The sequence below is a fragment of the Lissotriton helveticus genome, chromosome 12 (assembly GCF_964261635.1).
Source record: "Lissotriton helveticus chromosome 12, aLisHel1.1, whole genome shotgun sequence".
NCBI lineage: Eukaryota > Metazoa > Chordata > Amphibia > Caudata > Salamandridae > Lissotriton > Lissotriton helveticus.
The window spans coordinates 364,944,122-364,960,887 of NC_136073.1; the positions used below are offsets into that span (position 1 = coordinate 364,944,122).

The 16,766-nt window shown below is 44.6% G+C and overlaps 2 protein-coding genes across 4 annotated transcripts in view; one reads left to right on the plus strand and one right to left on the minus strand.

The window, feature by feature from the left end:
- Positions 1–1,580, minus strand: part of ITFG1 (integrin alpha FG-GAP repeat containing 1) — a 1,092,549-nt gene extending 1,090,969 nt beyond the window's left edge. Inside the window, exon 1 of the mRNA XM_078670869.1 lies at positions 1,209–1,580. Coding sequence (XP_078526995.1) covers positions 1,209–1,383 — 175 coding nt within the window. The 5' untranslated portion in view covers positions 1,384–1,580. The remainder of the gene's footprint in view (positions 1–1,208) is intronic.
- A 773-nt stretch (positions 1,581–2,353) lies between these two features.
- The window catches only part of PHKB (phosphorylase kinase regulatory subunit beta), a 1,437,099-nt gene continuing 1,422,686 nt past the window's right edge, over positions 2,354–16,766 (plus strand). For 2 of the 3 annotated variants that reach the window (XM_078669366.1, XM_078669365.1), the window contains exon 1: positions 2,354–2,471. Coding sequence is in view for 1 of the 3 variants with exons in the window: in XM_078669367.1 (XP_078525493.1) it covers positions 2,408–2,471 (64 nt within the window). In the remaining 2 variants the exon portion in view is untranslated. The remainder of the gene's footprint in view (positions 2,472–16,766) is intronic. The other variant, XM_078669367.1, reaches the window with a different exon arrangement.

Sequence of the window (16,766 nt, forward strand, 5' to 3'; positions counted from 1 at the left end):
AATTTTCTCTCCTATGAGTGATGGTGTCTGTACTGTATTTTGAAGTGGTTCACATGCATTTAATTTAGATAAAGACTTAAAACTTCCCTGAGTCTGTGGTTATTTACGTAAACGTATAGAAAAGGTTTGAGTTATGTTCATTATCACCAACAATTAGTTCAACTAATGGTCCATCGACCAGAGGAAAGAACTTTTTGATCAGTGAGAGGTTAGTTAGGAATAATGAATAAATAATCCTGATATTTTCATCACACACATAAACTTTGTCTCCAGAGGTTTACTCAATTGTGTGTTTATGGGCCAAGGTGAGTATGTGGTAGTAGAGCATATGTTGTTGGTACGCCGCTGGATCAACTGCACACCACTTTCTCTCATCTCTGGTAAACACATGCAGATGTATTCTTTCATTGAGACTACAGGAGGACTACTGATGACAATTAAAATGCCTATGCAGGTTTATGTTGCTTAACCTTTTTCTCTTACAGCATATACAGTTTATGCAACTTCGTACTCTTAAGAACTTGCCACTTTATATGTAATGAGCGTGTAACATCTCAACGATATGTAACAGGCTACTTCTTATGCAAAGAACTCTAACGCCTACTGGAAATCTCCATAGAATATATAACAACGCATAAATAAGCAACTTTCCTCCAGGAACATATTCATGCCATATTTTCAAGACATTCATAAAGAGTAAATGTACATACAATTACAAACAACACATTACGTTTGTAGTTTTCCTGATAGTATAGCTGCTACTTGGATCTGTGCAACTCGTGACATTTCATTCAGTGCTGCCTTTTTAACCAACAGCAGTCTGCATGTTGGATTTGGTGAAACCATATTCGTAATGTTAAAAGTAAACTACAAGTCCCATAATGCCTTGTTGTTGGTTAAAAAGCAGCTGCTGGTGCCCCACATGACTAACGCAATGTGCAGCATAGATACAGCCCTCCAGGAGCAACACACGACATCCCAGGAGTAAAGAGTAAAGGAGCATACTGTGGGCACCACATTGACGGGACAAACGCGACACAAAGTGACAGGGACGGTATTAGAGCATACAACGGTAGGGAACACAGTGACAGAAAACACAAACAGTGATAAAGACGATAGTTGGGTATTTCAGGGGCGTAACTAAGACGACACAGCACGCATGCATTGTGCAAACACTTATGCAGCACGGAAATAAGACAAGCTCTCACTTTCTCTCACGATGAACATGTCAATCTGTTTGTCTGAATTAAAATCCCCGAAAGCCATCACAGTCCCGTGGGTTTCTGTCCCGAAGAGCTCCTGCGTGACAGGTAGCAGTGACAGGTGTGCAGGTAAGGCTCCCAACACAAGCAGCAGGAGGTGCATGGTGGACAAGCACGGCATCTTTACACACACTATGCGGAAGCGGTGCACTGCGAGAGGCAGAGAAGGCGTCACAATCCGGACTCCGGGAAATCATGAGACGACAGGGGAGCCTGGCAGTGACAGCACAGACCTCGATCCTGTCATTACTAGCACCACTTCCGGGTGGAACGTTTGCGACACCATCGAGTTTCTCTTTACGGCAACTCTGCTAAAGTGTTTGCTGGTGGATATTCGTGCATCAAACATAGAGAAAGGACTTGTTATCCGGGGGAGCAAGTTTCTCTTTATGGAGTAGCCATTTCCGAGCTGCAATTTTGCCCTTTCCGCGCTCGCGATTTCGCATTTTGTCATTAATGTGTAATATTTAACTTGAAAGGAAAACGTACATAAGTGATTTCATATAGTAAACAATATATTTGTTTTTAAATGTTAGATACACGCTAGCACTATTTACAACTTCTGCAATTAAATTCAAGCCTTTTATTGATTATTGGCGCCTGCTTTTAATACTTATTCTAAACGTCTGCCTGAGTAACGTGCACATAGCATAAGTAAACGTTTCACGGATCTGCCTCTTGCTTGTCTCCATAGCTGTTTAACAAGCTCGTGCATTTAGCAAAGTAAAACATAGTCGGCTAAAATTTGGTCCGTTGTCAGGTTAGAGTGCAAGCATGCATGGTAAAACCTTATTGAACCCTGTATGTTTTCATATGTATGACGTTTTGAAGTAATGAAATGTATGGCTTAAATTATTTAGAAGCATATTAATAGCAAATCATTACTAATCATATATTTCCATAAAAGATATACAGTTTCATATCTGCTATTGTGTCTTTCCACTAAAGCCTGGATTTTTATCTGTAATGAAATGAAACACATTTTAGATTCACGTTCTTTTTAATAAGAAATAAAAATATCAGATCCATTTCAAGATGGCCGCCATGTTTGTATAGCGCCGAATAAACAGTGTATGTAGTCCTTCATCACTGCCCATATTAAATGTGGCCTTCAGTCTCAGGACAGCAGCAGGAGGTAGCAGGACATGGCTCGCATGGCAGATCTCAGCTGGAAGGTTTTGGAGCTCAGGGCCAAGTCCAAGCGCTCAGGTTTGATCTCCCTTCACTCCCGCCTATATGCAGTGTGTTTTCACGTTAACAGTCTGCTCACGTTAACAAGAGTTTTATTGTGTCACCTTCTTTTCACCCAAACATTGGATACTTTCCAGCAGAAGCACCGGTGCAGCTCCACTGTACACCCAGCCCCTACCCCGACGTGGGCAGTGCAGCCCCCCACTTTCAGGAATAAGCTGTGCCTCTCCTCTTGGATGTGCTATGTTACAATCTTTATACTGAATGAAAGTTTTGCCTTCCAGTAGCAGTTTTACACCTTCAGTATGCCCTTTCTGCAACCCCCTGTCCAGTGCCCACTCCCCCGATGGACAGCTGTACAACTGCCCTTTGCTAAGGGTCAGCCCGATTCCTCACCAGGGAAAGAAGTGTTTCTTCCCAGGCACCAGCTGTATCCCACTCCAAACCTCCGAAGGTTGCTAGCTTCCCCAAGTGACACTTAGCCCCCCCCCCCCCCCCCCCGCCTTCTCCCTGTCTCTGTGACAGGCAGTTCTTGCCTATTTATATCACCGTTGGCTGAAGCTTTACACTTTTACTAAATACCATGCCAGTTAGTATTTTGATAAATAATTCAAAGGCACCCTCGGCCGCACTACATTGCTAATCTAATTTTGTAACTTTGTTTTTGAATGTGTACAATGTTTGACAACAATAATTATACACATTCAATTCTCTGTGCACCCACTATCTAAAACAGCTGTGCTCGGTGCAATCTTTGTGTATGTTGTACTTAAGTTTTGTTTTGTCTCGGCTCATCCATTTAATTTTGAAAATCGTTTTACAGGTTGCCACTGCTGTATATTTTGTAACTCACTCTGACATTTATATTTTAAAGGAGAGAACATCATTTTTTATAGTCTCTTTTTTTGAGGAAACTTACTACTGTTTGATTGTCTTGGTGTGCTGCGTTTGTTTAACAAACACATTGAACATATTGAGTTGCTGCAGGCCCCACAAAGACCCGGTTTGTTTAAATGTTTAATGAATGCCCATGTCGTTAATGCCTCTCATCAAAACCTAATGATAACGTAAATGGGACAATGTAACTATTCACGAATTGTTATGACCTTAATGGATTGGCAATTAAAGCAATGACAAACTAAGAAAAGCATATGAAAGCCAGTTAAAATTGCCTTCCACGGAACTACTCACCCTCTGTATTTGCTATTGTTTTTTATTTCCAGAACTGACCACAGGACACCCTAACAACTTCTGTAGCTACACCCCAAAAAGGGATATTACTTTAGTACCCTATCTTTTTCTTTTGGCAGCAACCTATTAAATGTATCAAGTCAATTTTATTGTATAAAATTAATAAAAATTATTACAAAATGCTTTTAGATTATTAAATGTATCGTGCATAGGCTGAACATTGTCAGTGTTCTGCTTTAAAAACTCGTCTTATTAAAGAAAACAGCAAATATATTGGATAATGGGGTCATTGACGAATATTTGATAAACAAAAAAACCTGTTACTCTCAAACTTATTTTGTGTATAAGTTAGTCAGCTTTCTTAATGACAAGGAAACGCCATGTTTTTGTATTATTTTGGGATATATATTTTGAATCGCTATGAAGTAAGTAATGGGCCCCCAGGGGCACTTGGCAAAGCCAATGTCCCCCTGGGGGATTTCGCGCGAGGGACGACCTCACGCGACCTGATTGGGTGGTGGGAGGGGTTTAGGGTCAAGTGAAGGGTGGGGAGGGAGGGCGACGTCACTCTGAGCGAGTGAGGTGAACTGTGGAGTCGCTTTTTGAGGCGCCCGTTTACTTCTTGTCAGAGCTGTCAGTCGCTGTTGCGAGTGATTTGTTAGATAGAATTTCAGTCAGTTGCTGAAACATGTCGTCGGAGGAGATTGCCCTGGAAGCAGTGCGAGCTTTGGTGGCGGTAGGGAGGAGCGACTTGTTGAGGCCCGGCGCTTTCGTTGACACAGCTGTGGTTAAGCGTCCACGTCGCTTGGCAGCGGAAGGCGTGTCTCGGGCGGTGGCGGCTTGTCAGTCGGCACGCAGCGACCGTCAGGAGGAGGACAGCGTCGTGAGGACGTCAGCGGCGAGGGTCAGGAGAGCGCGATCGACGAGCCGAGGAGGCCGGGGTAAGAAGCAGCCGCCCCCGCGCTCGTTGTCAGCCCCAAGTGAGTTCAGGGGGGGCCGCAGTGTCAGTGTGGCACCCCTTCGTCGTAGAGCTGGCAGGCGAGGAGGCAGCGCTGGTGTGAGTTTTGACACGCGCGTGTCTCAGGTCCAGCTGTTTGAAGGAGAGGCTGACAGGGAGTTTGAAGCGCAGAGAGCGTCGACGTCCCAGGAGCCTTGCGAATCTGCGCCACGTCCTAGCATGAGGGCTACCTCAGGTCTACCTGTGAGGGCAGCAGGGCAGCAGGCGAGCGGAAAGAAAATTGAAATTGCGCCAGATTTAGAGGCTGCCAGGCGGAGTCCAATGTTAGTGGACTATTCCAGCGATAGCGAGGCTGAGGAGTATGAGCTTTCTGGAGTGGAGGAAGGCGAGGAGGTCGAGGGAGGCGCATCTGACGTCGATGAGCAACACCAGCTGGTTGAGTTCGAGGACTGCCAGAACATTCTTGTTCCCCGGCCTAGGGGCCCCCCGAGACAATTGGTGGAGGAGGAATTTAATGTTGATTTAACGCATGAGGTTCAGTTTTTGCAGGAGGAACAGGGGTTGGGTGGGGTGCGACGGAAACAACCAGCAAGGCAGTTCAAGGGTGGGAGGTGGGGGGGCAGGGGTGACAAGGGGGAGGGCAGGCAGGTGCAAGAAGCCACTTCAATGTTTTCAAATGTCAGGCCCCCGCTTGTGTGTCCTGAGGTATGTCATAGCATGGGGTCTGCGATTTCACAAGGCCAATGGGTGTGGGTGGAACATACAGAGCTGCCTGGGTCAGGCAGGGCGGGTATTTCAGCTTCTCAGGCAGGTAAGTATGGTGTGGGTCCTCGCTCGAGCGGCGAGTACCTTTCTGGAGCTGCTGGTATGGTACCAGATGAGCAGTTCTGCTATCCACAGGCGGCGCCGCAGAGCGCGGTGTTTCGGGGGGGGGCGAGTTTGAGAGGCGGATCTGGTGCGGATTTCACATCAGCGACTGGGCGCTTTGCACGGAGGCCCGAGTCTGAGTTTCAAGGTGCTGTTACTAACTTGGCGTCTGGCAATAGGCCAGGTAGGAGTTTGGTAAGGTCGGAAGGTGAACAACACCTCGAAAATGAGTTTGGTGATTATGATAAAGAGAATGTTTATGGGACGAGAGGTGGTCTGTCTCAGGGTGGTAGAACTGGGGTGGGGAGGGGGGAAACGAGTTTAACTTCTACCAGTGTGTTACAGAGTTCTGGAGCGGATCTCTCACCGGCACACGGGATGCAAGGCGGACGTCATCGGCGTGATGGTCTGGAGGATTTTCGGCAACGGTCTGCGCAGTTACCAGCAGGTAAGACGGACTGGTGGGCTGCTTGGACACGGCCGTTGGAAGGTGTATCAGGTGGGGCGCCTGCAGAGGGTGGTCCAGTGAGGGTGGAGGTTGGGGACGGCTCAGGTTCACAGCAAAGCAAACATGTAAAGGCAGTGTCAGGGGATGGGGGGAGGCCGGGATATGAAAGCCCGGGTTCATCGGTTACTAGTTCGGAACAGAGTGAATTGCCGAAAGTGAGTGGTACGAGATTGCCTTACATGGGAGTATCAATGCCGTTGGGCATACATTTGTCAACCAGAACTAGGCAGCGTATTTGGGATCATGAATATGTAGATGTGTTTCGGCTCCTTCATAGGGAATTGCAAGCAAAGGAAGGTTCTAAGGAGGAGGAGGCTGAATTGTCCCGTCGTCCCAAAGTTCCTAAAACAATAGAAAACTGGACAGCGGCCTTTTTGATTTATGCCAGCGTATACAGTGAACGGTACCCTGAGAGGGCGGTTTCGCTTTTCAAATATTTAGATGTCATACGAAAAGCACATTTGCAGGCAGGGGGTTACGCTTGGCTGAACTACGATGAGGAGTTTAGGGCGCGAATGGGTTTATTCCACGATAAGCCATGGGGGGAGGTTGATCAGGAGTTGTGGTTGCAGTGGATGACAGGTCATTCTTCTGCCAACACGATCCACACAGCCAGTGGTTTGCCGATTCCTTACCGGCCCTTTTCTCAGCGTCCCGCCACACAAGGGGCAATTGGCGTCGGACGTGGACAGTTGCCCACAACTGGAGCATGTTGGAGCTTCAACAGAGGTTCCTGCGTGCGCCAGTATTGTAAATTTAAACATGAATGCTCCCAGTGTGGGGGCAGACATGCTGTCTTCCAATGCTTCCCTAACCAACACCCGGGAGATCATGGTAGGGGCCAGAGGGGGGGGAGAGGATCTGTGCCGCCTCTTATGCCAAAAGGCGCCTACTCCAATTAGGTTACAGGCCATGTTGAGCGCATTGGAAAAATACCCGGATTTGGAAGGAGCGGCCAAGTTATTTTGGGGGTTTAGACTCGGCTTTAGGATTGGTTATCAAGGCCCCAGAGTTTCACGTTGGGCTGATAATTTGAAGTCAGCTAAGGAGTTGCCGTCGGTGGTGGAGGTGAAGTTAATGAAAGAAGTGGAATTAGGCAGAGTAGTTGGCCCTTTCAAATTTTGTCCCTTACCAAACCTAATTGTGTCACCACTTGGTGTTATCCCGAAGAAGGCAAAGGGTGAGTTCCGCCTGATACATCATCTGTCTTGGCCGGAGGGGCTGTCAGTTAACGATTTCATTTCCACTTCCGATTCAGCAGTGGCATATGCGTCAGTGGATGACGCGTTGGCATTGGTGCGCAAGGCAGGGGTAGGAGCTGACCTCGCAAAATGTGACATACAGGCCGCTTTTCGCCTTTTGCCTATTCATCCAGCTGATTTTAGTTTGCTGGGTATGTACTTTGCAGGAGAATATTACGTGGACCGGGTGTTACCCATGGGCTGTGCTATCTCTTGCTCCTTGTTTGAAACATTTAGTACATTTTTGGAATGGTGTGTAGTCCAGCGATCAGATCACGCAGCTGTATGCCATTACCTGGATGATTTTTTGTTTGTGGGCAAAGCGGAGACGGAGCAATGTACTAAAGTCTTGGCTTGTTTCCAGGACTTGGCTAAAGAGTTTGGTGTGCCTTTGGCGGAGGACAAAACGGAAGGCCCAACGCCTCGGTTGACCTTCCTGGGCATAGAAATAGACACAATGGAGATGGTGGCCCGTTTGCCCAGAACAAAAGTACAAGAGATCAGGTCTTTTTTGCATGAAATACTGGGAGCTAAAAAAGTGCAGCTGAGGCAAGTCCAGAAGCTTCTGGGCTATTTGAATTTTGCTTGTCGAGTTGTCAGGGCAGGCAGGACATTTTGCAGGCGGCTGGGCTTTGCGTTGGCTGGGGCATACTTGCCGCATCACCACATACGTTTGACAGCAAAAATCAAGGAGGATTTGAGCATTTGGCTACGATTTTTGGACGATTTCAATGGCGTGTCCATCAATTTTGTGTCTGAGGACACAGTCTGGCCAGTGCAGATATTCTCGGACGCGGCTGGGGCCTTAGGTTTCGGCGTGTTCTGGGACGGAAGGTGGTGTGCAGAGCAGTGGCCGGCACAGTGGTTGCAGCAAGGCCGCAGCATTGCCTTTTTAGAATTCTTTCCCTTGTTGGTGGCGCTGCAGATTTGGGGCGAAGAGTTCAGAGACCGCTGCGTGTTGTTTCACATCGACAACATGGCGGTGGTTTTTCTGGTGAACGGGCAGCGGGCAAAGGATTTAAAGGTGTTGCAATTGTTACGGGCCTTCATGTTGCGTGTTCTGCAGCTGAATATTGTGTTTAAAGCCCAACACATCCCTGGTGTCAACAATTCAATTGCCGACGCTTTGTCTCGTTGCCAGTGGCAGAGGTTTCGGGAGTTGGCGCCTGGAGCGGACCAATGCAGAACACCGATTCCGCCGAACATGTGGGACCTGGGGAATTGAGGATGGCAGAGTTTGCGGAGCAGTCCTTATCAGAAGCCACGCGTCGCAGCTATCAGCTAGCATGGTCTGGTTTTTTGATTTACACCGCACAGCACGGCAGGGATGGCTCGGCGGTGCGGGATGAAAAGTTTATGTGGTGTTTTGTTCTGAGTTTAATAGATAAAGGTTTGTCGCCTTCCACCATTTCTGGCAAGTTAGCGGGCATTTCATTTTATAGTCAGCTAGAATTGGGGTGTGAGGTGCAGAAAGGTTTTCGTTTACAGAAAATGCTGAAGGGTTTTGGGAGGTCCTTTGGGCAGGCAAAGAAGTTGAGGGCCCCCATTACGTTCAATTTGTTACATAAATTGTTGGGGGTGTTGCCCTCCTGTTGTTATGATGAGTGGGAATGGTTTCGGTTCAAGTTATGCATGATATGGTTGTTTTTCGGTGCATTTAGGATATCAGAATTATTGGGGTTACGTAATCAAGAAGGGATCCGGTCATCTGATATTGCTCTGTTGGGTAGTGGTGTGTTGCAAATCACATTGAGAAGGTCAAAGACAGACCAGGCAGGAAGAGGGATGTTGGTGCGACTGGGCAGGAGTGGGGTGGAGGGTTGCTGTCCTGTTGGGGAGTGGGAGGCATTTATGGCTTCAGGAGTGTTTCGAGAGGGTGGGATATTCTGCCATAAGAACAAAACACAGTTAACTTGTTTTCAGTTTCTAGCGGTTTTACGGAAGGCATTGATTTTCGTGGGTGAAAATTCGCACTGTTTTGGGACGCATTCGTTCCGAATAGGTGCGGCTACAGAAGCGGCAAGGTTGGGTTGGGGGGCAGAAGATTTGCAGCGAATTGGTAGATGGAAATCGAATTGTTGTTTTAAATATGTCCGGTTGTAAAAAAAAAAAAAAAAAAGAGTTACTCGTTGTGGAAGTCAGTTAGTTAATGTTACTTTTTCCATCACAGGTCGAGTGGCGGATTTTCCTCGAAAAAAGAGGACATGGATTGTCGGCCATTCTATAGTAAAGTGGGCTGCGAACTTTGCCGAACAGCAGCTGTGTGGGAGAGGGCTGGGACTATATGGCAACGATCATGAGGTGATTTGGAAGGGCTTAGGGGGAATGAAATGGGGGGAGTTGTTTTCAGTACTGAACAAAATGGCTGCAGTGTGGGGCATTCCAGATCTGTTGATCCTACATTTGGGGGAAAATGACTTGGTGGAGTGTTCAGGTCTTGCTTTAATCAAGCAGATGAAGCTGGATTTGGCTGTGATTAAGGACAGATGGCAAGGGGCCAGGCTTGTGTGGACAGAATTTATGTACAGGAGCCAGTGGAGGGGTGCCAGGGTTCATGCCGCGGTTGAGAGGGCCCGCAAGAAAGTTAACAAAGCATTGAAGACATACTGTGTGGCAATGGGAATTACGGTCATTGCCCATGAGCATTTTAATGGTGAAATGATGCACTTGTTAAGGGAAGACGGGGTTCATCTATCACAAATGGGGCAGTCATACTACTTGATGGAGCTCAGAGATACGTTGGCCAACCTCTGGTGTGTCGATTTGTGGTGCTCCAAACCAAAGTAAGGAAGGGAAGAAGTTGGGGAAATGAGGTTTTTCCTTCTCCGTCATTAGGTATTGTCTTGAGCGGACTATGTTTTCTGCATTAGGGGAGGGTTTTCTGAGGGTGGGGCAGGAAAACTCAAGGGTTTTCCTGGGTGGCGTGTGTGATGGGGATTGGATAATCTAGAGCGGATTCATCCTTTCTCTAAGGGGGAGGGCTTGGGAGGGTAGGTGGGGGAAGAGATGGAAAAAGAAGAAGGAAAACTCAAGGATGGTATCAAAACAAGTTATGTTATCGGAAAAGAAAGAATTGGAAAAAGGAAATGGTTATATGAAAGGTTTGGAGAAATAAATAAAGATAAAGTTTGTTGGAAAAGTTATGTTGCGGGTCTGTCTTTGGCTGTCCTGGTAATAAAGGTGACCTTTTATACTATATTCAGAGTTGTGTGAGAGTCCTTATTTGCGCGATGGGCCCCCAGGGGCACTTGGCAAAGCCAATGTCCCCCTGGGGGATTTCGCGCGAGGGACGACCTCACGCGACCTGATTGGGTGGTGGGAGGGGTTTAGGGTCAAGTGAAGGGTGGGGAGGGAGGGCGACGTCACTCTGAGCGAGTGAGGTGAACTGTGGAGTCGCTTTTTGACCCACCCACCCGCCCGGATTTCAACAAATCAAGGGTTGGTGTTTTTGTTGTGTCTGTGGTGTCTTTACGTTGTTAAATAAAAATAAAAAAAAAAAAAAAAAAAAGGCTGCAAAGAAAGTTTTCGCAGCTTGATCATAAAGTCGTGCAGGCATGCCTACCTATTGAGTTAGGTCAATGTGTCAGGATGTCACCTCAGGACAACTCAGGCAGACTCTTTTGTTGTCTCGTCGGCGTGTGTGATGGGGATTGGATAATCTAGAGCGGATTCATCCTTTCTCTAAGGGGGAGGGCTTGGGAGGGTAGGTGGGGGAAGAGATGGAAAAAGAAGAAGGAAAACTCAAGGATGGTATCAAAACAAGTTATGTTATCGGAAAAGAAAGAATTGGAAAAAGGAAATGGTTATATGAAAGGTTTGGAGAAATAAATAAAGATAAAGTTTGTTGGAAAAGTTATGTTGCGGGTCTGTCTTTGGCTGTCCTGGTAATAAAGGTGACCTTTTATACTATATTCAGAGTTGTGTGAGAGTCCTTATTTGCGCGATGACCTGTTTGCTGTCTTCGATCTCAGTGTCAGAAACATTTGTTCTCCCACAGATTCTTCCTTGAGCTGATTCACAGAACGTAAACAATCTAAAAACTGTTGAGGCTTGTGTATATTTCCAAGTTCATCATTAAGGGCTGGCTTCCTCTTTTCCTTAATTCAAAAGGCATAGCATTGAAAGGTTTAACTTGTGTTGCTACGCTTAAAATATTCAAATACCTTCAGTGAAACAGTTCCTTCTAGTGCCCCTGTACAGTTGTTCGTGCAGTCCTGACTTTTGTCAAGCAAGACAGTAAATCGGCTTGTTATAGTTGGTCCTTACCATTTGTTGGGTGACTTGTACTGCTCAGATTCCTTTGGAAGTGAAATAATGCATGTTGCACACATTTCTAACGTGATGAAAAATGTTTTCCTAGAGTTATTTTTCATACCGTTACACTTAAAGTGGTACGCTTCCAATTGTTAGGTCTCAACATTTTTCAGGAAACCAGTGATTTACAAATCAGACCCTTATGCGAGTGCATTTAATTTTAGAATTGTTTTTTAAGGCGGCACCTACTTTTTTAGGAAACAATTGTCGAATGGTTAATCCTCCACAATATGGGACTGATCGCAAAACAGTCTCTGTGACTGTCATGGAATTAAATGACTGCTGATGACTTGCAAAGAGTTAATCTGGACATGACTTGCTGACATTTGGGTTAATCTGACATCACTTTCTTGTAGGTCTTACACTATTCTTTTCTTTATGAAAGGCAATCATTCAGTTCTTAACTAACTAACTATTAATTGTCAGTTACTTTGATAAGGACAAATACATAATATACATATAATCACATAAACCAAGGACAAGTGTATGGTACATCTTTTCCCAGCTATGTACTGACAAGCGGGACTGAATGCAGTACCATGTGGCCATTGTATCAGAAGCTAAACACTGGTGGTTTGTATCCTTAGTTGATTAAATCATCATGGGTGCGAGTCCAACATGTTTTTCGTCCGTGTGAATTTGTGGCACCCCTTTCAAGTACCACAGTTTTTCAGCTTATGAGGTATGGGGAAATAAATTGCAAGTGGTTCAGAACACTGCAGCCCGCCTGGTACAGAATATGCCATCCAGAACCACCGCATCGCCTCTTTTGCGCAAGCTTCACTGGCTACCCATTAGACAGAGAATTACGTTCAAGATATGCTGAATTGTACATAAAGCGCTCAACGGTAAAGGACCCAGCTACTTAACAGATAAACTTCTCCATTATCGGCCAACCAGATCCCTACGGTCAGGGACAAATCACTTCTTCTTATCCCTCGTTTTAAGAAGTCCCATTCTGGGGGCAAATCCTTCTCCCATCTAGCCCACCTATATTGGAATCCTCTGCCTCTTGGCCTCCGTAAATGCAACAATTTTCCTACCTTTAGGAAACTTTTGAAAACCGAACTGTTCTGTAACTGTTCATCTGGGTTGTTGCTGTCCAGCTTGGGGATACCCCTTTGAGGGTGATTCATGCGCTTTTACAAACTAGTCATTCCTTCATTCATTGTGGCTGCGCACATCTAAGCAAGGGCTTGATTGACTAATAGTAAGTGATAAATGAACCAATTCTACAACTCCTAATGTCGGTACCATTTTTGAACTATATTTCACCATGTACACTTTAGCAACCCATTTGTTAAATGCTGTTCCATTCCTGGTATGGCTGCAACATCCAGCCAATGCTTGTCGGACTCATTGCTCATCTTGTGTTTTTTATTTAGAGCTTTATAAAGTGCTCATACACCCAAACACACCTTGGTGCTAAAGGAATGCCTTTCTAAACTTCTGACGTTTACTATTCAGTCTGATCACTCTTGGCTTTTAGTTTCAGTGAAGAACTGCAGCCACTGAGAAAGCTCCACCTCCTTGCTTACATTTCTTAAATGTAGGCATTTATAACAGACCTTGATCAGCTGATATAGGGGCACTGGTAGTTCAATATCAACGAAGATGGTGAGAGCGAGGCAATATGTAGTTTTTATACATAGTTTTGTGAACAAGTTACATATACTTAATTACAGTTGTTTCAGAGCGAGCCCGTGAACATTTATAAGGTAGGAGAGATGTGGTGCCCTGTAGAGGGACCCAGGATCATTCTTGGTGGCATGTTCTGAGTTAGCTGGAGTTTAATAATCGTCCTAGATGGGAGATAAAGACAGAACACATTGCAGTAGTTAATGCATGCTGCGATTACGGCATTAATAATCATTACCTTGTGTGGAAACGTGAATAGATAAAGTATCCTTTTCAACCTACAAAGAGCGAAGAATGCAATGACAATTGTGATGAGCTAGGATGTAAGGCCCACTCCGGTGTCTAGCTAAAATCACAAGTTCTGTGCAGAGATCATTGGCCCAAAATCTTGAGGCTGAACAGCTTAAAACTAGAACGATGTTGACACAAGAGGGAGTAGTGTCTCAGCCTTGTCCCCTTTGAGCTTTGCTGGTTTCAGCTTATCCATTCTCAGCTTGTTGTATGTAGAAAAATAAATTGCCAGCAATGGCATCAAGATCATTGGCTATCTTCAGAATTATTTGTGTATCATCAGTATACCTTTTTATAGAAAGTGTAGCCAAATGACTTTTTACTGTAATGAATTGTTATCTTTTTATGATATTTTATGTATCGATAACTTTTATGGTTTTATATGTTGAAACCGAATAAAGTTGACTGACTGACTGACTGACTCGATTGCTTATGACATTAGGAGAATATACAGATTACATAACAAAGGGGACAGAATGAAACCCTGAGGTATTCCATACTTACATTGCCATGGGCTGGAGACGCAGAAAGATGGTATTACCTTCTGAAATTGCAAAGTTTGGATATCTTAGAGACAAGCCGACACTGTGTCCTGGACTCCCAAGACGAGTTGGTAATGCCAAGTGTCTGAAGAATAAAATATAGCAGATAGCTCTGGTAATACAAAGGCTGTGAGTGTCTGTATCTGAAATCTGCCCTGAGTTCATATAAGGCTGCTACAGCCATTACATCTGTACTGCATCCAAGGCCGAAACCTGGCTGAAAAGGATATAGAATGCCATTAATCTCTATAAATTGAATAAATAGTAGTCCGGAAGAAGGGCTATAATTGGCTTAGATTGAGTCTAAAGTGTTCTTTTTACTATGCGACTGAATGACACATATTTTAGTGCATTAGGGACTTTCATAGTGTGAAGTGAGGCATTAGTGCTCAATTACTGATAAGTAATATCTAGTTTTAGTAATTCTTTGTGAAGGTTAGCTGGTAGCACATCATTTGGAATCCTGTCTGTCTGTACCCCCTTGCTATAAGATTTATTTAATTGAAGTTTTTATATAGCTGCTTTATATGAAACCAAAGGTTTTACACGAGTATGTCAAGGAACACCAAGAGAAGGAGAGGGAGTCTAGGGGAGAAGTGACAGTAGACGGTACAAGGTGAGGTCAACAAGATTAAGCAGTTGAATATAATTTGTGCTGTCCCTTGACACGTGACAATAAGAAAATACGGGCAGCTTGTTAGTTTTTTTCATTAGCAAGTTTATATTCACTTAAATTGGTACACACAGATGGACTACTTGCTGTAACTATAATAGAGGAGGAGCTATTTTCTGAATGTGCAAGGCACATATGAGCCAGTCAATCTTCTGAAACAAGTAATCAGCAAATTGATTACATCTCTCAGCTCAGTCCATTATTGCATTAGTGAGAATACTTTTAATTTCATTCTGCATCGAGAAAAATGCTGCTACTAGGTTGGGAGCACAAAATAAGTGAATAGTATATTAATTTAGATTTTGTTTTTAGAAAGTCTGTGCACTTCTGATTTACCCTTTGCCAGTCCAATTTACCTCTTTAACCAGGAGCGCTTCAAATTCATGAAGTTTCTCCTCATACTATTTAAGTCCAGGGTGAACTGCAGATCATTTTGCTTTTTTTGTTATCTTGTTTCTTGACCAGGGAGACCACAAAAATATGGGCATTTCGTAGGGAGATAGAATACTCGTCAAGTAAAGCTTGTGGAACTTGGTCAGTGGAGCTGTTAATAGGACAAAGGGCTTGAGATAGTGTTAACAGATATGTTTTTCCAAATATGAACACAAACCTTCTCTATAAGCGGATTGCAAAAGTATCTGCCCAGGGCAATGGAATATGTTTTCTGGTTAGGAAAAGATCCAAAGTTCAGGTTAGACATATAGATCCAAAACAAGCATAACTCAATGTATCTTTCAGTGCCAATTTCTTCTGTAACTTATCTCTTCTCATTCAGGGGTGTTTTTCACCTGAGCGTTTGCTAAGTTTCCCCAGGACTGCTTCCTGCTCTTGAGTTTGGTCTCGGTCTACTAGTCTAGTGGTCACTGACACCAGTGTGGGTGTTTTAGCCAGTGCCCGCCTCTCTAAGTCCCAACTCCACTGCGTTACTTTAGAAGTCAGTATCGATTTAGAGTACATAACCGTTTTTAGTTTTGCCAATAAAAGGCGTGGGTACACAAACCCACAGTCTTGTCTAACTGAGTGCTAGTCTCTGAGAAGCACCTGTAAACAGAACTTTGGCACACCCAGCATTATCTGACCGGTGGTCTGCACAATCTGTGGCATCACAGCGGTCCAGAATGGGTATCGCAATGGACGTCTCATACCATGTGCATGAAATCTGTCTCCTCCATATGACTTTGGTACAGCAATCTGAGTGGGCATCAAATATCTTGCACAGTTTGGTTAGGGTTAGATATGTCTGATTAAAAAAAGTTATGTTAAGTGAGCTTAAGGCATTTATTCTTAAAGACATTAGCCATGTAATTTGTCATGTGTAACTTCTCCATGATATCCGACTCACTCTCAACATCTTCTAACCCTGTATCCTTCAGCTGGGTTAGAACTGTTCCAGAATTTGGTCATATAGATTTAAAACCACTCTTCTGCTTCAACCCAAGTGACAGCAGTTCAGACAACAGCCTGTATACTCCAGTTCTTCTGCTCCAGACCTCAAAGGCAGTTTGACAGCTTGGGTCAGAAAACTAATTGACAGGAATTTGCTATTTGGAATGCCATAAGCCTTCCTGACGTTGTCAAATGTGCCTAATGCTCCAGACTTGTACAAGTCCCTCGCCACAATAAAAAAAGGCTCTGTGCTATAGAGTATGTTTACTCTTGCAGCCCCCTCAGCAAATTTAATTAGACTCTAGAAAGGTAGCATGGGTGTATAGGTCCCCTCATTGCCTTTTCACTTAATATACCTGTTGCAGCAATGTGCACCAATGTTAATAATATAGTCTTGCAATAGCTGGGTTGTTATCACCCACGAAGGTCTCCTGGAGGGATAATGGCCATATTGTATTGTCCAAATAATATGCTTCTTGTGTTTGTCTAGAACCATCCATCTGAGCACGAATGCAATTGGGAAGGCATTAGTTGTTGTTTACACAAAGGCCTTTCCTAGATACTTGGATGCAAACCTCTCCAGAGCTAACCTATGTCAACCGTCCCTCTGAAACCAGGTCTGACAACAACGAGCCTTGATTCACCCAAACAGAAAGGTAAATTTAGGGAAAAATATAAAAAGTGTGGGAGCATTACCATTTTTT